This window comes from Centruroides vittatus, unplaced genomic scaffold (assembly GCF_030686945.1).
Source record: "Centruroides vittatus isolate TY-2023 unplaced genomic scaffold, ASM3068694v2 contig_754, whole genome shotgun sequence".
NCBI classification, from domain to species: Eukaryota; Metazoa; Arthropoda; class Arachnida; order Scorpiones; family Buthidae; genus Centruroides; species Centruroides vittatus.
This window is the reverse complement of record NW_027122490.1, coordinates 956350-977343: the sequence shown is the minus strand read 5'-3', so window position 1 is coordinate 977343 and position 20994 is coordinate 956350. Positions and strand designations below refer to the sequence as shown.

General features: G+C 29.0%; 1 protein-coding gene across 1 annotated transcript in view; it reads left to right on the top strand.

Moving 5' to 3' along the window:
- The window catches only part of und (methionyl aminopeptidase und), a 45294-nt gene extending 28526 nt beyond the window's left edge, over positions 1-16768 (top strand). Inside the window, exons 8-12 of the mRNA XM_067277717.1 lie at positions 5030-5124; positions 8291-8387; positions 9945-10048; positions 13019-13134; positions 15715-16768. Of these exons, the coding sequence (XP_067133818.1) occupies positions 5030-5124; positions 8291-8387; positions 9945-10048; positions 13019-13134; positions 15715-15967 (665 nt within the window). The 3' untranslated portion in view covers positions 15968-16768. The remainder of the gene's footprint in view (positions 1-5029; positions 5125-8290; positions 8388-9944; positions 10049-13018; positions 13135-15714) is intronic.
- The last annotated feature ends 4226 nt before the right edge of the window (positions 16769-20994 follow it).

Below are 20994 nucleotides of genomic sequence, written 5' to 3'. Positions count from 1 at the left end.
ATTTTAGGAAAATTCCTCTCTCTGCAATTAGACAATAAGATGAAATTAAATCAATAGAAGATTTTTTGTAAAATAGTAAGCAGTGTAAGAGTAATAATTAACTCATTTGTGATTATGCTGATTTGCATACATAAGCATTTTACTTACAAAAACTTTTACCATTACAATATTGTAAAATCTCAATTTAATGGACTAATTTGGTCAAGAGGGATGGCCATTAAAGTCAAAAGTCTGTTATTAAATAAAGTAGGTTTCTGAATGCGGGTGTTAAAAATTGACAATTTAGTTAGTTAATTTATTTTTACTTAAAAAGATGTGCGATTAAAATTACGTATGTATAAGAAGTTTAATTCGCAGAAAAATTTTCTGTGTATTATTGCTTATGTACATACTCACTGTTCTTCCAAGACTGTGATAAACAAGTATGATCTAAATCAAAATAAATCAACAAACTTTTTTTAAAATACCATTTTATGAGTGGTAACTTTTGGATTTGAAGGGGGAAACCTGTTAATTTAATTACGTATAAAAAGCATTTTAAAATTAACAGTGTGTTAATCTTCATATGAGGAATGCATAGGAAATTTCATCTGTTAAATTGAAGTTTTACTGTATTTAAATGTTTGAGCAGAATATTTTTATTTTGTAAAAACTATATTTTTCTCATTCTTTCATGACATTCTTATATTAAAATAATCAAATACATGATTATATAGAAAAATATATATAATACTTGTAATTTAAATTTTGAAATAACTTCTTTGTTATGCAAGATATGTTACTTGAATATTTAAGTTTTTGTCTTAGTGACAGACCTATGAACAACATATCAGCTTTGAAGTTTATCAAAAACTAGGTGCACAGGCAGCATCCTCAGATCTGTCAAAACATTATTTCATGTGATTTTGAAGATTGTAGCTAAAGTTCTAAGTGGGATAAGAAAATCCATGCAAAAAAATATGGTCTGACAAAATGTTATCTGTTATTTAATTGTTTCTCTGAAAGTCATGAAAATGTTTCTGTACAAGACACAAAAATTTCTATTAAAACTGGGAATTTGAAAAACTCAATTCATTAGATGCTGCTTTGTTTAAAAGTACAATAGAACTCTATGATGCACTTCTTGTCTAGTCTTCTTAATAGTTTGTGAGCACTAAGATTGGCTTTACTTTACCGCTAGACTTATTACACCACAGGACATCAAATTAGACTTAGAAAAACACTATTTTATTTTCAGAATGCATTTCGGATGTGGAGTCCCTCATCAGCTTTTTGATTCAACATGTCGATTCGATGTTTTGAACCTTAAACATTAAAAGATTAAACACGAGATAAAACAAAAAATTTTTACATAAAAAGGTAGTGCTGATACAATAACACAATAATAAACTAAGGTACTGGAGAAGTACATTCCAGAATCGTGTTACTGTGAATCTGCTTTTTATTTTGTCTTAACAATGTATATTTTTACTACTTTACTGTTTTACCAGTACCTCAGTTTATTATTGTGTTATTGTATCAGCACTACCTTTTTATGTAAAAATTTTTTGTTTTATCTCGTGTTTAATCTTTTAATGTTTAAGGTTCAAAACATCGAATCGACATGTTGAATCAAAAAGCTGATGAGGGACTCCACATCCGAAATGCATTCTGAAAATAAAATAGTGTTTTTCTAAGTCTAATTTGATGTCCTGTGGTGGTGTAATAAGTCTAGTGGTCAATCTTAGTGCTCACAAGCTATTACAATAGAACTAATGAAAGATCTGTGAACTTCATAAACTATTGAAAGTTTGCTTAGTGAAGCATTTAATATTGATCACAGTTAGATAAACAACCTGAAACTTAAACAGAACACACTTTGATTTGTTTTACAAGTTGCAGTTTTATCAAGTTTTAGACCATTTGATTGCTCTGATGGCTACAATATTGATATTTTATTGAGCAAGATAAAGGCTACATGTACTGTACAGCATTTCTAGCACCCATTTACAGAATGCCAAAAAATGTCACATAATATGATGGAGGCACCGATAGGTTTTTTTTTCCCCTAGATAAAACAAAAATTTTGGCATTGACAGTATCATGCATTACAGACAGAATGATAATACTTTGATATATCCTATTCCCTTAGAGATAAAATAATGAGTTCTGTTTTGAAAACATCATAATTGAAAAAGCAAATACTGCCATTTGTGAAGTGCAGAATAGTTGCAATAGCTCCAGTAACTGTTGCAAGTAGTAGACACATATTCAGCTACATTAAGAGGATTAAAAATAACAGATTAATTATTCAAGATCAAAGGTGCTTACTTTACTAGCATGTGAAAAAACTTATTTAAGAGAGATGCCAGAAAATGGAGTGAAGTAAAATGTTAAAAAATAAAAATTGGAACACAATTGAACCTGAAGCAGATCTCTATGGAGATTTGAAAATGTTTGTTCATTCAAATAAACATCATACCTTACTGGAAATACAAAGGTTTTGAAAGGGTTAGTTATAAGATTCCATTAATCAAGTAGTGTAAAGTTGAATAAAAATTATTATTTTTGAAGAATCACTCCAGATCATTATTGTATTATTCTATATATAGTAAAAACTGCTTAGGCGACCACCTGAATTCGACAAGCATCTGTCAAAATGGGCAAAAATTTCTGGCATGGAATAGTTTATACATATAAAAAAATTCTAAGTTATCTGTATTAAATGACCACCTGTGTAATGCAACCATGGGCACTGATTTTTGGTTGAAACAACATACAACTGTAATAAGCAATCACTTTTGCAAATATATCTGGTCTAAATTATTGTTTGAACCCATCTCAACAATGTTTTCCCCTCCAAGTATAATGAATTAGTCTAAACTCTTTTTCAAACCCAACCTTGGGCATTTCTCCCACTCTTGAAATTAGGTGCAGGTGTTAATGGATTAGTCCAGCTACAAAGGAAATTCATTTCAGTTTGTTCGAAAATGTCAAAAACTGAAAGAAATGCAAAGTGCTGTCGTTAGAAGATCGTGTTAGAGTTATCAGAGAAAGTGAAATGGTTTATCACAATGGCAATTAGCGGTGAAGTTTAACTATGGGAAAATGCAATTTATTGTACTGTAGACCTACAATATTTTCCTTAGAGATATAAAATATCATACACAATACAATTAATTGGCTGATCTCGTTGTTTGATATAATTTATTTTATAAAGTAAAATAACAACCTTTTTTTTTTCATTCCAGCAGTATTTTAATTACGTAAAAATTTTACTTTACATATTTTACTTCATAGAATCAATTCCAGTAAGCATTGTTTATTTAATTTATTTTTATTTTATTAAAGCTCATATACAGTACATGTGTGATAAACAGTTTCTGTATCAACCAACCTTATTTTTGCAATATCTAAAAAAAAAATAATAATGTTTAAGTAATTTTTGCATGCAAAATATTCAAAAACAATAAACACATTAATGCAAAAATTAGTTTTACAGGCAATCTTCCTTTTTTTTTGACTCTGCTGTTGTCATTGATGTAATGAAATCATATTATGAGAAGAAATAATAAAGTCGTTTTATTATTAATTAATAATTTTTCTTATTGTACTTAAGAAAATATTAAATATTTTTAAAAAATACAGTATTTTTAAAGTTAAAATAAGATTAAACTAATGAAAACCAAAACCGAAGTAGTGGAGAGATACATCGCGCTTCTATATCGATGATGTAATACACTTAACTGAGGAGCAAATGGAGAGAACCATGTTGAATTAATTAAGTTGGAAAAAAGAAAATGTGCATTATAATTGAGAAAAAGCAAATACTGTATTAATCTTTAAAATATTGGTATTAAATTTGTCTTATAAAATCATGACAACTCCTGTTAATCAAGTTATCTGGTAAGAATAAAATAAATACCAATATAGCTTTATTGTTGAAAAAATTTGCTTATTTTTACTCACCTAGAGTTTTGCTTAGTAGAAATGGCTATGTGTGTATATGTGCAAAATACATTTGGAAGTTTAGTATTACTGCACCACCTGTATTGTATGACCACCTGTCTAAAAGACTACTTTTTGAGAGGAACCGTGGATGGTCACCATAGATAGGTTTTACTGTATAATATATATATATATATATATATAATATATATATATATTATTTTACAGGCAATCTTCCTTTTTTTTTGATTCTGCTGTTGTCATTGATGTAATGAAATCATATTATGAGAAGAAATAATAAAGTCGTTTTATTATTAATTAATAATTTTTCTTAATAATTATTAATAATTTCTAAATATATATATATATATATAGGTATGTATGTGTTTACAAACTTAGTTTTTGAATATTTGTTTTCAAAAAATTGTTGTACAGAGAATTTATTTTGCAAAGTATTTTTATTTAAAAATTCAGTCAGGATAGAAACATACTAACAATGAAAATTTGCTTCATAAAGGTTGATAAAATCAGGTATAGTTTCAGTTTTTTCTTCTTAAACAGGCAAATTTGCATAAATTGAAAATTTTTGGGACGGTTAGGCATTGGAGTAATTGGCAAAATTGAGATTTTGTACCTATCACCTTTTCAGAATGCCCATGAATGCAAGTTAGATAAGGTTTTATTCATCACCAATTTGTCAACACATCTCTGAATAAATGAGTTGACATATTGTCTATTGAAAATTTATTTCTTCATTTTTATGATTTCATGAGCTTGCTTCTTAATACTTTCATATGAAAGCTTTGTAAACAAATGAGATTTATATGTGTATATCTTTGTGATATATGACTTGTAAGACTGCATATAAACAGTGATTATCAAAATTGATTACTTATTACACATGAATTTGAATATTGTTTTCATATGTGCAGAGCAACGTTGAACTTCAGAACTTTAAGAGGAAAAATTTTAATTATTTAAAATGGTGTGTAAAGTACATTCATTTCATTATTATGCACTTTGTTTTTTAAATTTTTTAAGAAATGCTAAAATTATAATGATTAATAATAATACTAAGGAATTTATTTTATATATACCATAGGTCGTATCATAGACTGTGCCTTTACTCTGGCATACAATCCAAAGTATGATAAGTTATTAGAAGCTGTCCGTGAAGCAACTAATACTGGCATAAAGGTAAAAAAAAAAATATAATTAAATTTTAAATCTATTTAAATATTATGTATATTTAAAATGGTTATAATAAAATTACAAGACTGAAAAATAATACTATAGATAAGATAGTAATATTATGCAGTGAAATTATTGATAATTTCAATTAAAGTTAAATCTGTTTACAATAAATAAGTTAAAGATTAAGTAGATAAAAAAATAAAATACTTGAAATCATCACAACAGAGGTCTGTGATGAATAATGTTAATTTTGATTATTAATAAATGCAGATGAAATAATTTGTTTGACCTATATATCTGTGTGATTGCTTTATTTCTAGTTTTTCAAATTATTTGGAAAAATTGAATTGTAGATTGCTTGAATGTTAGAGCATATTTGCATCTAGAGAGATTCTTGGTTTCAGGAAAACCATGGAATAGAAGGGTGTTCTTCAAGTCATTATCCATATATACAGGGTTCCTACACACCTGGAAAGTCGGATTTTCATTAGTGTTCAGAAAAAGTCATGGAATTTCAGGAAATTTGTTAAAAATTGGCAAAAAGTCAGGGGATTTGCATCCTTTCCTGCCTTGTTGATTTTTGCTGACAATATGCTTGACTAAGTGTAGCCATCTGCATTCAGCAAGAAGTAATGTGGTGCAATACAACTTATGAAAAGGGGGTGCAGAATATTTTCAGGACCCAAAATTTTCCCAAAAATTTACAAAGTACACAAAATGATAGATAATACCATTTAAACTATTTATCATTTTTCATTTTAATAATTTTTATTGTGTAACAAAACAATTTCTGATTTTTTATTTAATTTATTGATATTTTATAAAGTTCAGGAAATTTATTAAGGGATAAATTTAATAAATATATCCTTTTGTACATGGATTTTATAGAATTTGTTAATGCGTAATAAAAAAATAATTGAATTTTTTTCAAGGCCATGTAGATTTATGGTTATGGATTAATAACAAAATTTTAATAATAACATTTCATTTTTAATTTTAATAATTTGGCAATTATGAAAAATATATAACTGTTAATTATAGAAAATAATTAATTAAAATGTTGGAGAAGCAAAACATATGTGCATAGTAAGTCAAATACTGTTTTATTTTGTCAATGTATCATACTGTAAGGGACGTGAGGGTCAGGGAAAGTTATGGAAATTAAAACAAAAATTTGAGTAGGAACTCTGTATATAATTTTAAAGTAAAAGAAATTAAGTTTTTAATGGCAGAATAATCCCAAAATTTTTCAATATACTAAATACAGAAGTTTTACCCTTCTTTTCTTCAGTTAGCTTCTCCTTTTAACTCTTATTAAATCTGATTTTTTTTTGTCTTATTTTTCTATTTATTTTCAAAATAAATGTTGAGTTCTAATTCTCTGTATATCATTAAAGGATGAATTCAGACATAGCTGGGCTTGCTCACTGTGATCTGAAGCTTGGCAAAGGTCTGCTTTGTTATAAATACATATTTAGATTATTAAAATTGTTTATTAAAAAAAGACATATGTAATAAAGTATTTTTAACTACATTTGAAATATCTGAACAAATTATATGTACAGGTGGGTGGAAAATAACTAGGCATTGAGAAATTTGCTATAATGTTTGATCTATATATATAAAAACGAATGTATGTCTGTGTGTGTGTGTGTTTGTGTGTTTGTTTGTCCTTCATGCATTACCACACCATTTATCCGATTGCCATGAAACTTTGGGAAGTTGTTTAATACATTCCCGCGAAGGTTTGTGGCATATGTGAAGATCACCATTTCCACCCTTTCAAAAATATATTTATATATGGATTAAGGCTTTTATGTCCAACAGATGGTGCTAACTTCAGACGACCTAAGTTTGCTTTTCTGTGAGAATGGACCTAAGCAGATCATTTTCTACCTATCTATATAAATAAAATACAACGTTTGTTTGTTCCTACCGATTCCTTTGAAATTTTGACACAACGTTGCATTCGAATATGCACGTGTTTTTATATAATATACATGTTGAAATTCTCCCTACGGGGGAGAGATGGACGGGATTAAGGCTTACCATGAAGAACTCGGCTTCTATTTATACTATTTTACATACGGTTTTTTGCGTTTTTAATTGCGTTTTAATAGGTGACGTCAACAGAATATACACTAAAAAGAGATTTTTTGAAATTTCCCCACGGGGGAAGTGTTACACATTTATAATAGATACATTTTGAGCCACAACAATGCGTGGCCAGGTCAGCTAATATAATAATAAAATTGCATGTACATCAGTCAATGGACTTTTATAATTTCTGCATTGGTGGTGTGAGCAATGATCAAGAGAGGTTGCATACATAGTGGCAAAAAAGATGACTAACCACTTGTCTGTTCAGGAGCAAGTACAGATTTCTGCATGCTATGAGCTATCCCATAGCATGCAACTAATCAGTAGTTGCTGAGATGATGGCATATAGTGAAGGGTCATCATATCACATTCCAGAAGCAATCAAGAATTTTCATTCAAAGCTAATGACTACAAGTATGATTACAGACACACAGAAGTGGTTGTCCATCCACGTAACAATCCCCAGTTGTTTGAGAAAGTTGGTGGATAGTGAATCTACATTGAATTTTAAGGTGTAGGTCCATATTTTCATTTAATAAGATACATGTCAAATAATTTTTATCTCCTCTAAACATTATTCCAAGAAGGGGTCTGTGATCTCTGCCTGACTGGAAAAGGGGTTCCTAGAACAAAGAAGGTTAAGAAATGTACTATACACCAACTTTTTATATAATAATGCTTCAGGGAAGACTGCTAGATAGTTATACTGCGTGGAGAGTATCCTAATCCATTTTTATGTTGTGGTTTTCCAGTCTGCTTTGACCAATCTTAGTGGTTATTGTACATTTATTTAAAATATTTTCAATCTCTTGGAATGATTATCACAAACTTATTTAACTTTTTATTAACATATGATGATGCTAATGATTCAGTACATAGATCAGGTTGCAACCAGGGGGTTAACAAGACATGTGTCCTGGTTCCAGTTAAAGGGAGTACCAAGAAGAAGAAAGGGTGTGTTAGAAGTTCAGAAATTAATGATTCCTCAATCCCTAGTTACTTTCCACCCATCCTGTATAAGTTAATAGGTTGAATTTATACATTAATATTTTTTTTAATATATTATAAGGAAGCAGGAATTGATGTTAGACTTTGTGATATTGGAGAGGCAATTCAAGAAGTTATGGAATCATATGAAGTAGAAATTGATGGAAAGGTATATCAAGGTGAGAATTTTATTTTTTATTTTTTTTAACTAATGTAAATTTTAGTGAGTACAATTCACATCAATACATCTGTAGTTACATAAATCAAATTAACTGGAACTAATCAGAAATCTTCTGTTAAAATTGGGGCCCAAGTATGACTAAAAATAAACATTGTGTCATGACAATGGGTGAGGGCCATGGCTTAGTGTATGTGACCTACTTTTCTTTTTTCTGATGGATTTTTCTTACTAGCTGACACAAAAAATAAATGGATTTTTGATAAGTTAATTTTAAAAAATGATTATGGTTTGATTTTAAGTAAAAGTTTTAACTTTTGTGGGAAAATTTAAAAATATAACAATTGTAAAGAGTGGTATGTTTGTGATAGAAAATAAAAAAGAATCATTGATTCTAGGTGCAGAATATCACAATATAAAAAAAATTTCCAGTAAACACTTTGAGTTTTGTTGATCCATTCACTCCTAATTCTGAATTTTTTTTTTCATTCAAATTAACCAGGTCCAACTGTATATTATATCCAGATAATAAAAATAAAAATAAATTACCTGTAACAAGAATGAATAAGTAAATAATTTAATTTAATTTACATTGTAAACTACTATTCTCCCTAGTGAAATGTTACTTTATTGGAAAGCTAAATTAATTTCTAATGAATTCCAGGTACTTTCTTGCTATGTGATTCCTCCCCAGGATATTACTAGGTAAAGAATAGTCATAATAAAAATTAGAACATTAAAAGTTTTAAATATAATTAATTTCATGACATATTGTGAATTTTAAACTCACGAGCTGACAGATTTGAAATTAACATTTCTTTCTATAAGGATTCCACTATAACAATATTACAATAACATTTCATATAAAATTAACTACAACTAGAATTGATTTAGAAGATAATGCTCATGAGTTAAGAGTTTGCAAGAAGTATTGGAATGAATTTAGAATTAAGACTTTTAGTGTTTTAATTTTGATGTTTGACTAGACTATTCTTCATTAAATGTTGGTAATGAGAAAGGCTCAAAAGTACTGAGTCATTAAGTATTAATTTAGCTTTTCAATAAAAGCAAGATTTTACGTTACTTATCGTAAGTTTTGAGTTTTAAACTATTCTTTTCTAGTTTTTAAAAAATTGTATAATTAAGTTATAAAATTCTTATAATAATAATAATAATAATAATATGTAAACTTTATTAATAAAAGTTTATGCATATAATATAGGAATTTAAGAGGAAAAAAAACTTAATTTTATACAAAAATATCTATTTATAAACAACATTTAAAATTTATGCAAGCGATTTTAAAATTTTTGATAATTATTTATTAAAATTTTTAATTAAGAATTTTTCTATCTTTAATGTAATAGAGAATCTAATATAAAATAGAAATATTTTTAATGTTTTCTACAATCTGAGACTGTATGTGATTATACGTTCATATTTACACACTATATTAAATGCATTAAAATTGCATACTGAAGATAAATAAAACAAACTAATTATTTATGGATGATACTATTTTGTGTAACTAAGTATCTATTTACTGTTTTACTTGCAGTAAAATCAATAAGAAATCTCAATGGTCATTTAATTGGTCAGTATAGGATCCATGCTGGTAAAACAGTGCCAATAGTAAAAGGAGGTGAAGCAACAAAAATGGAGGTATATTATTTAAATTTTCCCAATTTTATTTTTAAAATCTTAAGTAAATAATCTAACTATATAATAATATATATTCTGAACTGATATTGACTTTTACATGGAAAATTAATTACATAACTATATTTATTATTTATTTTTGAAACATTTTGTTTTTAACAAAAATTGTGTGTGTGTGTGTGTGTATGTTACAGTCATAACCCATTTTTAGTTAGAATGCGTTTTAACTAGTTGAAACTAGTTTATACTGGATGTCTTTGCTAAAACCCGTTTTGTCTAGTTAAAACTAGTTTTAACTCAAATTCATTTTTGACTAGCAGTAAATTCTAGTTTTAACTAGATAAAACGAGTTTTGTCTAGTTAATTTACTGCTGTACATGTTTTGATTTTAGATAAAACTAATTTTAGCTACATAAATAAGTTTGGAGGAAATAAATAAAGTTGTGTATAGTGATTTGGGGGAAGATGCCTAACATTATGCTTATAAAGGAAATTATATCAATTATTTGGGTTTTGGAAGCCTCTAACGAAAATATCACATTCTTGAACATGTTTTTCAAATAAAATTTTAGAGTATATGAAAAATAATTGTATATTGTGTTTGCAATGATGACTTTTTCACTGTCTGGCATTTTAGGCATCTCATCCCAAGTATCCGGGTGAGATGCCAAATGCCATTAGGATAAGATACCAAATATAATTGCCTGAAATTAATTTTAGAATATCTTAACCAAATTTAATTTATTGCATATGTAGTACAAAGTACTTCATAGTAAATATAACAGCACAGTATAAGCATTGTTAAGTTTCCAGCCATTCTAACGTGCTCTATAGCTAGCTGAAAGCTTTTTTCAATCCAAAAACCTTTTTGAGAAGTCCTTATATAATTTCTATGCATATCCTGCAATAAAACGAGAAAACAAAAATTTATTAAAAATAGGCATATTGGAATTCAATTAACAAAAAATAGGCATGTTACCCCAAGAAAAATGTGACGTCTTTCCCATTAGACAGGGTAAGGTGCCTAGTTGAGTCACGTGTTCCAGCATGTCTGATTGGGATCGGCGGCAGCTCACAATGGAAACTTTAAAACCTTAACTGCATCACACAGTAATTATTTTTCGCAATTTTTAATAAATTCTATTTTAACTTTTAGTTTTAAAATGATTCTAGAAACATTTCACAACAAAAACTTTGTTCTTATCTTGCTTTTATTCTTCTCAGATGTAGAAAATGAGGTAACGGTAGCCAACTACAGCTTTCCGCACTTAATATTGGCCCAACTATTCATCATACAAACACATGACAATATATGACGTCACTGTTTGAAAATATCAAAAAGTAGGCATCTTCCCCGCTTACCATCTTACCCCGAATCATTCTATATGTTGCAGTCAAAACCAATTTTTAGTTAGGGTGCATTTTAACTAGTTGAAACTAGTTTATACTGGATGTCTTTGTTAAAACCCGTTTTGTCTAGTTAAAACTAGAATTTACTGCTAGTCAAAAATGAATTTGAGTTAAAACTAGTTTTAACAAAGACATCCAGTATAAACTAGTTTCGACTAAAAACGGGTTTTGACTGTAACATATATAACATATATATATATATATATACACACACACACACACACACACACACACACACACACACACCATTACAATTTTATATATGTAATTGTTTAGTCATTTTCAAGTGACATGCCATTTTTAGCATCAAATTTGACTATCACTTATAAGCTATCATTTGATCAAAACATATTACTATATGCTAATTTTGACAAATATTAACACTTACCATGCTGGTCCAGTTGATCTAGTTCCTTACCTGTATGCTGACTGATTTAAGCAATTTTACAGTATTTTCTACTGAAAATAAAAACCGATTGACTAAAGCTAGGTAAAAAGTAAAAACAGTTTTTGATATTGGAAACATTTATCTGTACAATACTCAATTTTGATTTCTGTGGGCTTTATTTTTATGTAATATGCTTTAATGTTATTTGGACTTGTTTTAGAAATAGATACATTGAAAAAATTAAAAACTGCAATATAGCTTTAAAATTCATATTTTTATGTATGAAATATATAGTACATCGATGAATTTATTTACAATAATGATGTACTGTATCAATGTTATTAGTAGACTTTTTCCTGACTGTAGCTGTTTTCGTAATTGAGTCGATTTGGCAAATGTACATAAGATAACATAAGATGGCATTAGCACTATCAGAAATACAGGAATTCGACTTTTGTGTTGATAATATCTAAAAAGTATATAAATTATGTAATATGATATAAACTATACAGGTTTAAAATAATAATGAAATTACATGGCTTGCTTGTATTTTTTCAATCTCAGTTAGGCCTAAATCATAATTGCAACATTTTCGTCAGATAAATCAATATAATTGGCACTATATTTGTTGACTTTTTATTAATGAATTCGAACAATTGTTGGTTAGTACACTAATGTGCCATATCTAAACTTAACTCATATATAAAAAATAAAATGACAAAATTTGCTTGCAAAATATGGCGACAAAACTCTGAATCAGATGATGATCGTGGTTGTACAAAATTGCTTATATTTCAAATTTCTGAATAAATAGTGCCCACTATGAGTTAAAAGACACACTATAAAATACACAAATAAATCGTATTTTCATTGCTGAAAATGTATTATGTTTTCAAGCTAGAAATTACAGAATATATCAAGAAATGTAATATTACATTTTTCGTTTTTTCCAAAGGAATGCAGAAAACGTAATATTACATTTCTAGCACAGTAAGTGTTAATATGCACAGATTATGATTATAATCTGCATATTCTGATTTGAGTTATTTGCCAACCTGTCAAATTACTCAAATTCAAATTTGAGTAATTTGAATTTAAGAATATTTCTAAACAAACTTCTTTTAAGTTATTATTATTATTAGAATTAGAATTTATTATTATTACAATTTTAATAGGAGGGAGAATTCTATGCTATTGAAACATTTGGAAGCACAGGTAAAGGCTATGTTCATGATGATATGGAAGTATCCCACTATATGAAAAACTTTGATGCTGGTCACATACCATTAAGGTAAATCTTGTAAAAGTATTCAGATTTTTTTAATAATTTTCTGTAATTTATTGAAATTATATATTCACTACTTAACAAAAGTTAAGAGAAAATTTTAAATTTTGAAATTAAAAAAAATTGAATAAAGTAAATGTTATAGAAAAATTATCAGTTATCTGATATATATATATATATACACACGGATTTAGTGATTGTATTTTTATTTATATACTTATCTGTGATATAATGAATTTCAATAAAAATAGTATGGCAAATAACAATGTGTATTTTTAATGGAACATGAAATGATCAAAAATGTTAACATTTAAATTGAAAAGTAATAATTACCTAGACACTAACCAATGCCGAATTCTATTGCACTTGACATGGCTATATTACTAAATAAATTATGCAACCAATTTGGCACTAGAGGAAGGAGTTAGGCACCATCTCTTAATAACTTTAATACAGTTGACTCTGCATAAGCCGACACCTGGATAACTTGTCACTCGTCGTTACGTAGTAATTTTTTGTGGTCTTGGCCGACTTACATAGGCATTAATGTTATTAATGTTAAAAAACTCGGTTTACTTGACATCGTTTAACTCATCACCACTGGATAAATCAACGTACTTTTTCTGTTTCACACTTTTTAGACATCTGATAAGTCGACTCCCCGCCTGAAAAAATGAGTTTATATTGTACAATAAGCTGTGGGTGTGAATTCATTTTTCAGGGGGCAGTCGACTTATCAGAATTCTAAAAAGAGTGAAACAGAAAAAGTATGTTGGTTTATCCAGTGGTGACGAGTTAAATGATGTTGAGTAAACCGAGTTTTTTAAGGTTAATAACATTAATGCCTATGTAAGTCGGCCAGGACCACAAAAATCTGACTATGTAACCGACTATTGACAAGTTATCTGGGTGTCGACTTATGCGGAGTCGACTGTAATTATAATTTTTAATTAATTAATTTAAATACTGTATTTACTCGCATATAAGACAAGGTTTTTATTCACTTTTTATTCTTCAAAAATCTAGGTCATCCTATACATGTGAGTGAAGGATTTTTTGTGTTTTTTGCAATGATTTTTGTGAACCGTGTATTTGCACCTTTAACCGGATGCTCACACTCTGGTGTTTAAGAACAAAAGTATTTTATTTGGGTTATTTGAATCACTCTTGTGTATTGTCAGGAGTAAAGATAAATATCAATAGGAAATGCAAAAATTTTGAATTCAATTTCAAATTGAAATTCTGAAATCACATGGGAGCATGATATAAGTTTTAATCCATTCTCACGTGAAAACATGATTATTCAGAAATTAGAATTCAGAGAAACTCAAAGTGTAATCGATGGAGAGTGGATTTGACTGTTAAGAACTGGCAAAAAAGGTTCTCGATTGTCCAGCTTTGAGAACAAATTATGTTGATTTTACAAGATTTTTTTTTTCTCTTAAAGCTTAAAATGCCAGTAATTTTTTTCAGTACAATGTTTACATTTACAGGCATTTGATATTTTATTTGTGATTAAACGAAATAAAATTAGAATTGTATTAATAAATCTAATTTTCTTTATTTTGATCTTTAAAGTCATACCTCATCCTATATGCGAGGTCACCTTATATGCAAGTAAATATGATAATTTAGAACTACTGGGAGAAAAAATGGCCTGAAGCGGGACTCGAATCCACAATACCTGCTTACTGTGCAGATGCGTTGCCAGTTATGCTATCTGGACTCCAGCCTGCATCCCCAACCAGCATTATAATAACCATTGATGGTTATAACATAAACTTATATATACATGGAAGAGGAGATCGGACTGGAGTCCAGATAGCATAACTGGCAACGCATCTGCATGGTAAGCAGGAGTTGTGGGTTCGAGTCCCGTTTTGTGTCGATTTTGTTTTTTTTTTTTCTTCCAATAGTTCTAAATTATTTTAATTAATTAATTAAAAATTATAATTAATAAAGTTATTAAGAGATAGCGCCTAATGTCTTCCTTTAGTGCCATATTGATTGCATAATTTATTTAGTAATATAGCCATGTATAGCCTGATAGAATTTGGCACTGGTTGGTCTTGTTTGTAATAATTACCACCAATATATATATATTTTTTTTTTTAGAAATTTTAATGTGTTTTAATGATCCCTTTTAAGTTTGAGTATTGAATTTTTGCTGGAAATTTTGCATTGAAGTGTAATTTTTATCCTTTTAAGTCTTTAAATAAAAATAATGCTAATGTTTCCTGGTAACAAATAGCAGTTTAATCATATTTTGACAGCCCTGAATTACACCATAAACTCAGTTATAGTGATGAGCACATGATATATTAATTCCTTGTGTGTGGGCCATATAAAAATTTATAAGATGTCAAAACGGAACACCATACTTAGTTAGTAACATTAGCTATAAGCTGAAGCTTAATAAACTAACATTTGTCATTTATATTTTTTGTTTTTAATATAAAATTTAACAGATTCATAAAGTTTTTTAACCTTGCCTTATAATTTATTGTTTTATAATTAATACAAAGCTATTGACTAATTTCGTAATTTTGTTAGAATTAATTTAATTTAAAGTTTTTCTTTATTTAGGTTGGCTAGATCTAAACAGTTGTTAAATGTGATTAACCAACATTTTGGAACATTAGCCTTCTGTCGGAGATGGTTGGATAGACTTGGACAAACCAAATACTTAATGGCTTTGAAAGATCTTTGTGACAAAGGTATTGTTGACTCTTATCCTCCACTCAGTGATATTAAAGGCTCCTACACAGCACAATTTGAACATACCATACTCTTGCGTCCTACTTGCAAAGAAGTTGTAAGCAGAGGAGAAGATTATTAATTAGGTAGCCTTTTATCTATTATAATTAATTGCAATTAAGAATTTGCTTTGCTTCCATCACAGTGATATTTGTTAAAAGTGATTATTTTCATTCTTTATATTCTGCTTTGCTATTAATTTCTGTTTATCTTCTTTAAAAGAGAATATACTTGTCTTTTTCATTTTGCAATAAGTCCTAAAGTAAATGAGAGAAATAAAAAAAATTATTATATATACATTATATTCTGTATAAGATTAAAATTTTATCAAAATTGTTTTATTAAATATAAAAACGTTTGCTCATATTTGTAATGAATGAACTGAATTCCAACTATTGTGTGTCCAGAATTGTAGTTTGCTTATAATTATGCATTTCAATTGTAGTAATTAAATCAATTAGATAAGTGGTTGCTTAAATGATAAGCAGATATGCTAGTTGCAGAATTCTTAAAATCAATTTTTTTTTTCCTTGAGAAAAATATTAGAATACAATGAACTTTCCAAGAGCATAAGTTTAAAATTCTGGACATTAGATAGTTTGAAATAAAAAAATTAAAAAGATGGCCAATTTGATTGTAATTAATTATGATTGAACTGATTACGTAAAGTGCCACTTTTTTAATTAAATTATGGATGTGCCGTTAAGATGATGACAATTCTTACCTGTCTCATATTTTGGATGCAAATGTACAATAATTGCTTTTCAATTGTCAAAATATCTGTTTGTTCATATTTGGCAGATTTCTTTGCCAAAATTTGCGCCATTTGTTTGGGACTGGTTAATAAAATTGTTCAATAAAAAATTTGTATTTGTTTTTATTTTAAAATTTCTTATAATTAAATTTATTATCACGAATATGTTACTGTGAAAGACCGATATCTGGAAAATGTCTATATTCTCTGGTGAATGTCAGCATTCATATAGTCATTTGGTGTATGTATGAAATATTTGCTAAATATTATTTCTCACTTACACCGGAAAATGTCAACATTCAGATGTTGACATTTCTCAATTCATTCAACATTGAACATTCAACATGCACTAATGTTGAATAAAAATACTTTTATTATGTTAAGACAAAATGCAACTTTTTAATATATGATATATGTCAAAATAAGAGAAAGCTTAAGTAACAGCATATGTAAATAAACTGTTGAACCTAAAACAAACAGTATATTCTTAATCAGAAAAGAAAAATAATACTGATGATAAACTTACACACAAATTATGTGATTAACATCATACAATCTTATTTATTGCAACAACTTAAACTGTTATGACACTTTGAATTGCACAAGTCCTTTGCTTTTATAACAGTGTTTAGTCGTGGAACACTTCTTTTTGCAATTACAGTGTGTATAACCTTGCCCTCCACTTCTTGAATTAGTTGCAGCTGCTTCTCTCAGCAACATTTCTTGAGAAGAAATCTCATCTATGGAAAGTAACTTTTTACAAATTACGGGTGCTTAAGGGTACCATTTTTGTCTTCTAATTTATAAAGGTTGGAGTCTTCTATTTTAATAACAACAGCCAACACATTTTGGGTATCTATAAGACCACAGTTGACATCAGGGACTTGTATTCATACAGTATCACCAATTTGAGCAGGAGGAAATTTTCTTTTTGAGTTTCATAGCATTTTTGTTGCTTGCAGTTTTATTTGCAGTGCATATTTTTTTTCATGACACTCATTTTATAGACATAAACTCATGTTGTTCAGTCAGGGTTTGATATGAAGATGTGGTAAGTTGCAGCTCCTCTTCAATATTTTCCTTTGGAATATGGTTTTCAGTATAGTCACTGCTTAAATTTTCTTCAAAAGTATTAACAATTTCTTCGAGCTGTTCTTCGGGTTCAATATTTGTGATTTACTCGCCAGGCAAAGATGACGATTGCTATGCCTGTTTTGGTTTAATGCCAAATAGGGCTTCATAAGGACTTTGGCGTATTCCTTTGTGGTATGTTGTGTTCTTGGCAAATTGAACAAAGGGCAAACCATCTGACCATTTATTTGTATCATTATCATATTCATCCGTGCAGTTAATATATTCTGTATATCCTGATTGACCCTTTCAACTGAGCCTTGTGTTTGACTATAACGAGGCTTTCTGTGAACTATCTTGACATCTTTCCATCTAGTACATAGTTTGGATATGACTCAATTACTGAATTTTCTACCATTATTGGAAATATAATATAGCTGTGGAATCAAATGGTGATATGGTACTTTTTCAGCTGTCTTAGTTTTTAATGGTCGTAACTGGACAAACTTTGTTAAATGGTCTTCATATGCCATTATGAACTTGTAATCATCATACCTGTGTGACTGCAGGTCTATCAGATCAACTTGACATCTTGAGTTTAACTCTGAACTGACCACTGGTTTAACAACAATACCTTTCTTAGGTCACTGGTCACTGTTTGATTTGACATTGTTTACATAAATTTAAATACAACATTACAAGTTCATATGTAATATTTTTGTATTTAACTTGATTTAACTTGCAATTGTTTAATTAAGCGTAGGTGTTCTTCCTCCCATGGCCTATTCTAGTGCGAGTTTCGGATAGTATACTGAACAATTCATTATTAGTAACACAATACTGTATATTCGTTTCTCCTGGTTTTAATGGCACAGTTAACTTCTCTTGATCATTAATTTTTAAAATGTCAAAACGTTTTAATAGTCTGTAATCCAAAAGTGCACTACACTTAGTTTTAGCAGAAATCACTTCAGAAGGTATTTTAGAGTATTTTTCTTGAGAAAAATAAAAACAGTTGTCTTCTCATTTACTCCCAATTAATGCACATAACTTTTCAAAAAAAAAAAAAAAAAAAAAGATCAGGGTTCACTGCAGTGGCCATTTAATATAAATTAAGGTATCAGATGAAAAAAAACAAAAATTAAACGTTGCACGCACCAGCAAACCTTGTATAAGACTGACAAACGGCAGTATTCGAGAGTATAACAAATAGATTCCACGTGACCTCAATCGCTGCAAAGGATTTGGCGTTTTTGTCACTTCTCTCTGGCTGTGTCTTCTAGGCTTGTCGTTTCGACCTCCATCAGAGCTTATTTGTGCTTTTTTTTTTTTTTTTTTTTTAACTCTTTCCACCCTGTGGGCACTAAGAGGGCCTCTTTTAGTAGACCCATTATGGATTCGGCCAGGCCCACAATGGGGCGACCGGGTGGTGAGGAACGGGGCCCGACATATCCGAACGGACCACCCCCCGAAAAATTCCTGAAGATTATTCGACCCGTTCGGATTCGATCCCGGGTCCCCCAGAGCGGTAGGCTGCCACCTTGACCGCTCGGCCATCCGGCCGTCAATCTTATTTGTGCTTGCCGACACACACCGGCGATGGTTCGAATGTATAATAATATAACCAAATATTCAGACTTTCACCGACGTATTTGGTATGTGTCGACATTCACCAGAGAATATTGGCATTCTCTAATTTCGGTCTTTCGTGGTAACAAATATATATTACCCAGTTAACATTTATCATGTTTCTCCTAAGCTTTTGAAATTAAAGTATCAAATACTTTACATTTAAATGATTTTTTTCCAAGAATGTAGTAATCATTATGTAAATTTGAGATTGTAAATATGAGTCATTCTTTACTTTTACAATTCTAACTAAAAAAAATATCTATTACTATTACATTTTCGTGGCAGAATTAATGTTTATAACAAATTTGATTGTCAACATTATTAATAAAATATGCTTAAATAGTTCATGACATAATTCTCCAATGTTTTATAATAACTAAGCTGTTATCTTCTTTTACTGCAATTTGATAGATTTTTGGCTGTATATATAAAAAATTGAGAGAGTTTAAAATGAATGAAATTGGAATGAAGAAAGTGGTTTACTTCGTTTGTGGCAGTACGATTTTATTTTTTTATTGGTTTCGTAATTCTTCCTGTTATACTCAGGGCCGGATTTACCAATCCAGGGGCCCTGGGCACAAATTCGGTGGGGTCCCCCCCTTTAAGAGTAGGCAAATTTGATGATTTAGAAAATTTACACAAAATACTGTACTTTCAATTAGATTTGAACTAGGAAGTTGTAAATTTCACTTCAAAATAAGGTTATTGTAAACATATATTTTATTGTGTAAAACTAATTATTTTAATTTAACTGAAAAATACCCATGTGAAATTTTTTCCCGAAATTTTCCGATGTTTCATAGGTTGTTTCCCGGGTTTGGTTTTCTCTGCCTGTTGCCCTCATGATTAGGCCACAATAGGCTGTCGCGGTAATAAAAAAAAATTATGTTTAAACATAATTTTTTTTTAGTTTTGTGGGGGGCGGGCACAGGCCCCAAATGCCCTTATGTAAATCCGGCCTTGGTTATACTGCTATTGTCCTTATGGGAATTATAAGTTTCGAATCCAAGTTTCGTTTCTTCTGTCGTCTTCGTTCTTGGTGGAGAGGGAAAAATTGGGGAGTCAGGATGTCAATTTGATACACGAGAAGTGAAAATAGATCCAGTAAATAATGAAAATTTTATAAGATCAGTTAAATGGCAACTGCCACTAAATCGCTGTACCACGTTTGAACCGTTGTATTGGTAGTTCTCGTAGTCAAATTTAATAGTTTCTTTTCATTTCTGGTGCCGATTACTCAGTAGATATGATCGAATTGGCGAATTTTTAAAAATAATTTTGTACGTTTAATTAAATGTAAAATTATATGAAATAATGAACGATATAGAATGAAAATTTAATATAGAATGAAAATTTATATAAAAAAAAACAATATAGAATGAAAATTTGAAATTTTAATAGTCGCTCTCTACTCGTAGTTTTGCTTCCTCTTCGTTATTGCAATTAAAATTTGAAATATTTTAAGTTATTAAAGAATTGTTCATTTTAGTGTAATTTATTATTACACAAGAAATTAATTTGCAATTTAAATTTTTAATTGGAAAAACTACTTATGAATTACAAAGTAATTGAAAAAATAATATTAAACAAACTAATTGAAACAAAATGATAAATATAATACAAAGAACGTCAAGATTTTTAGATAAAGTGAT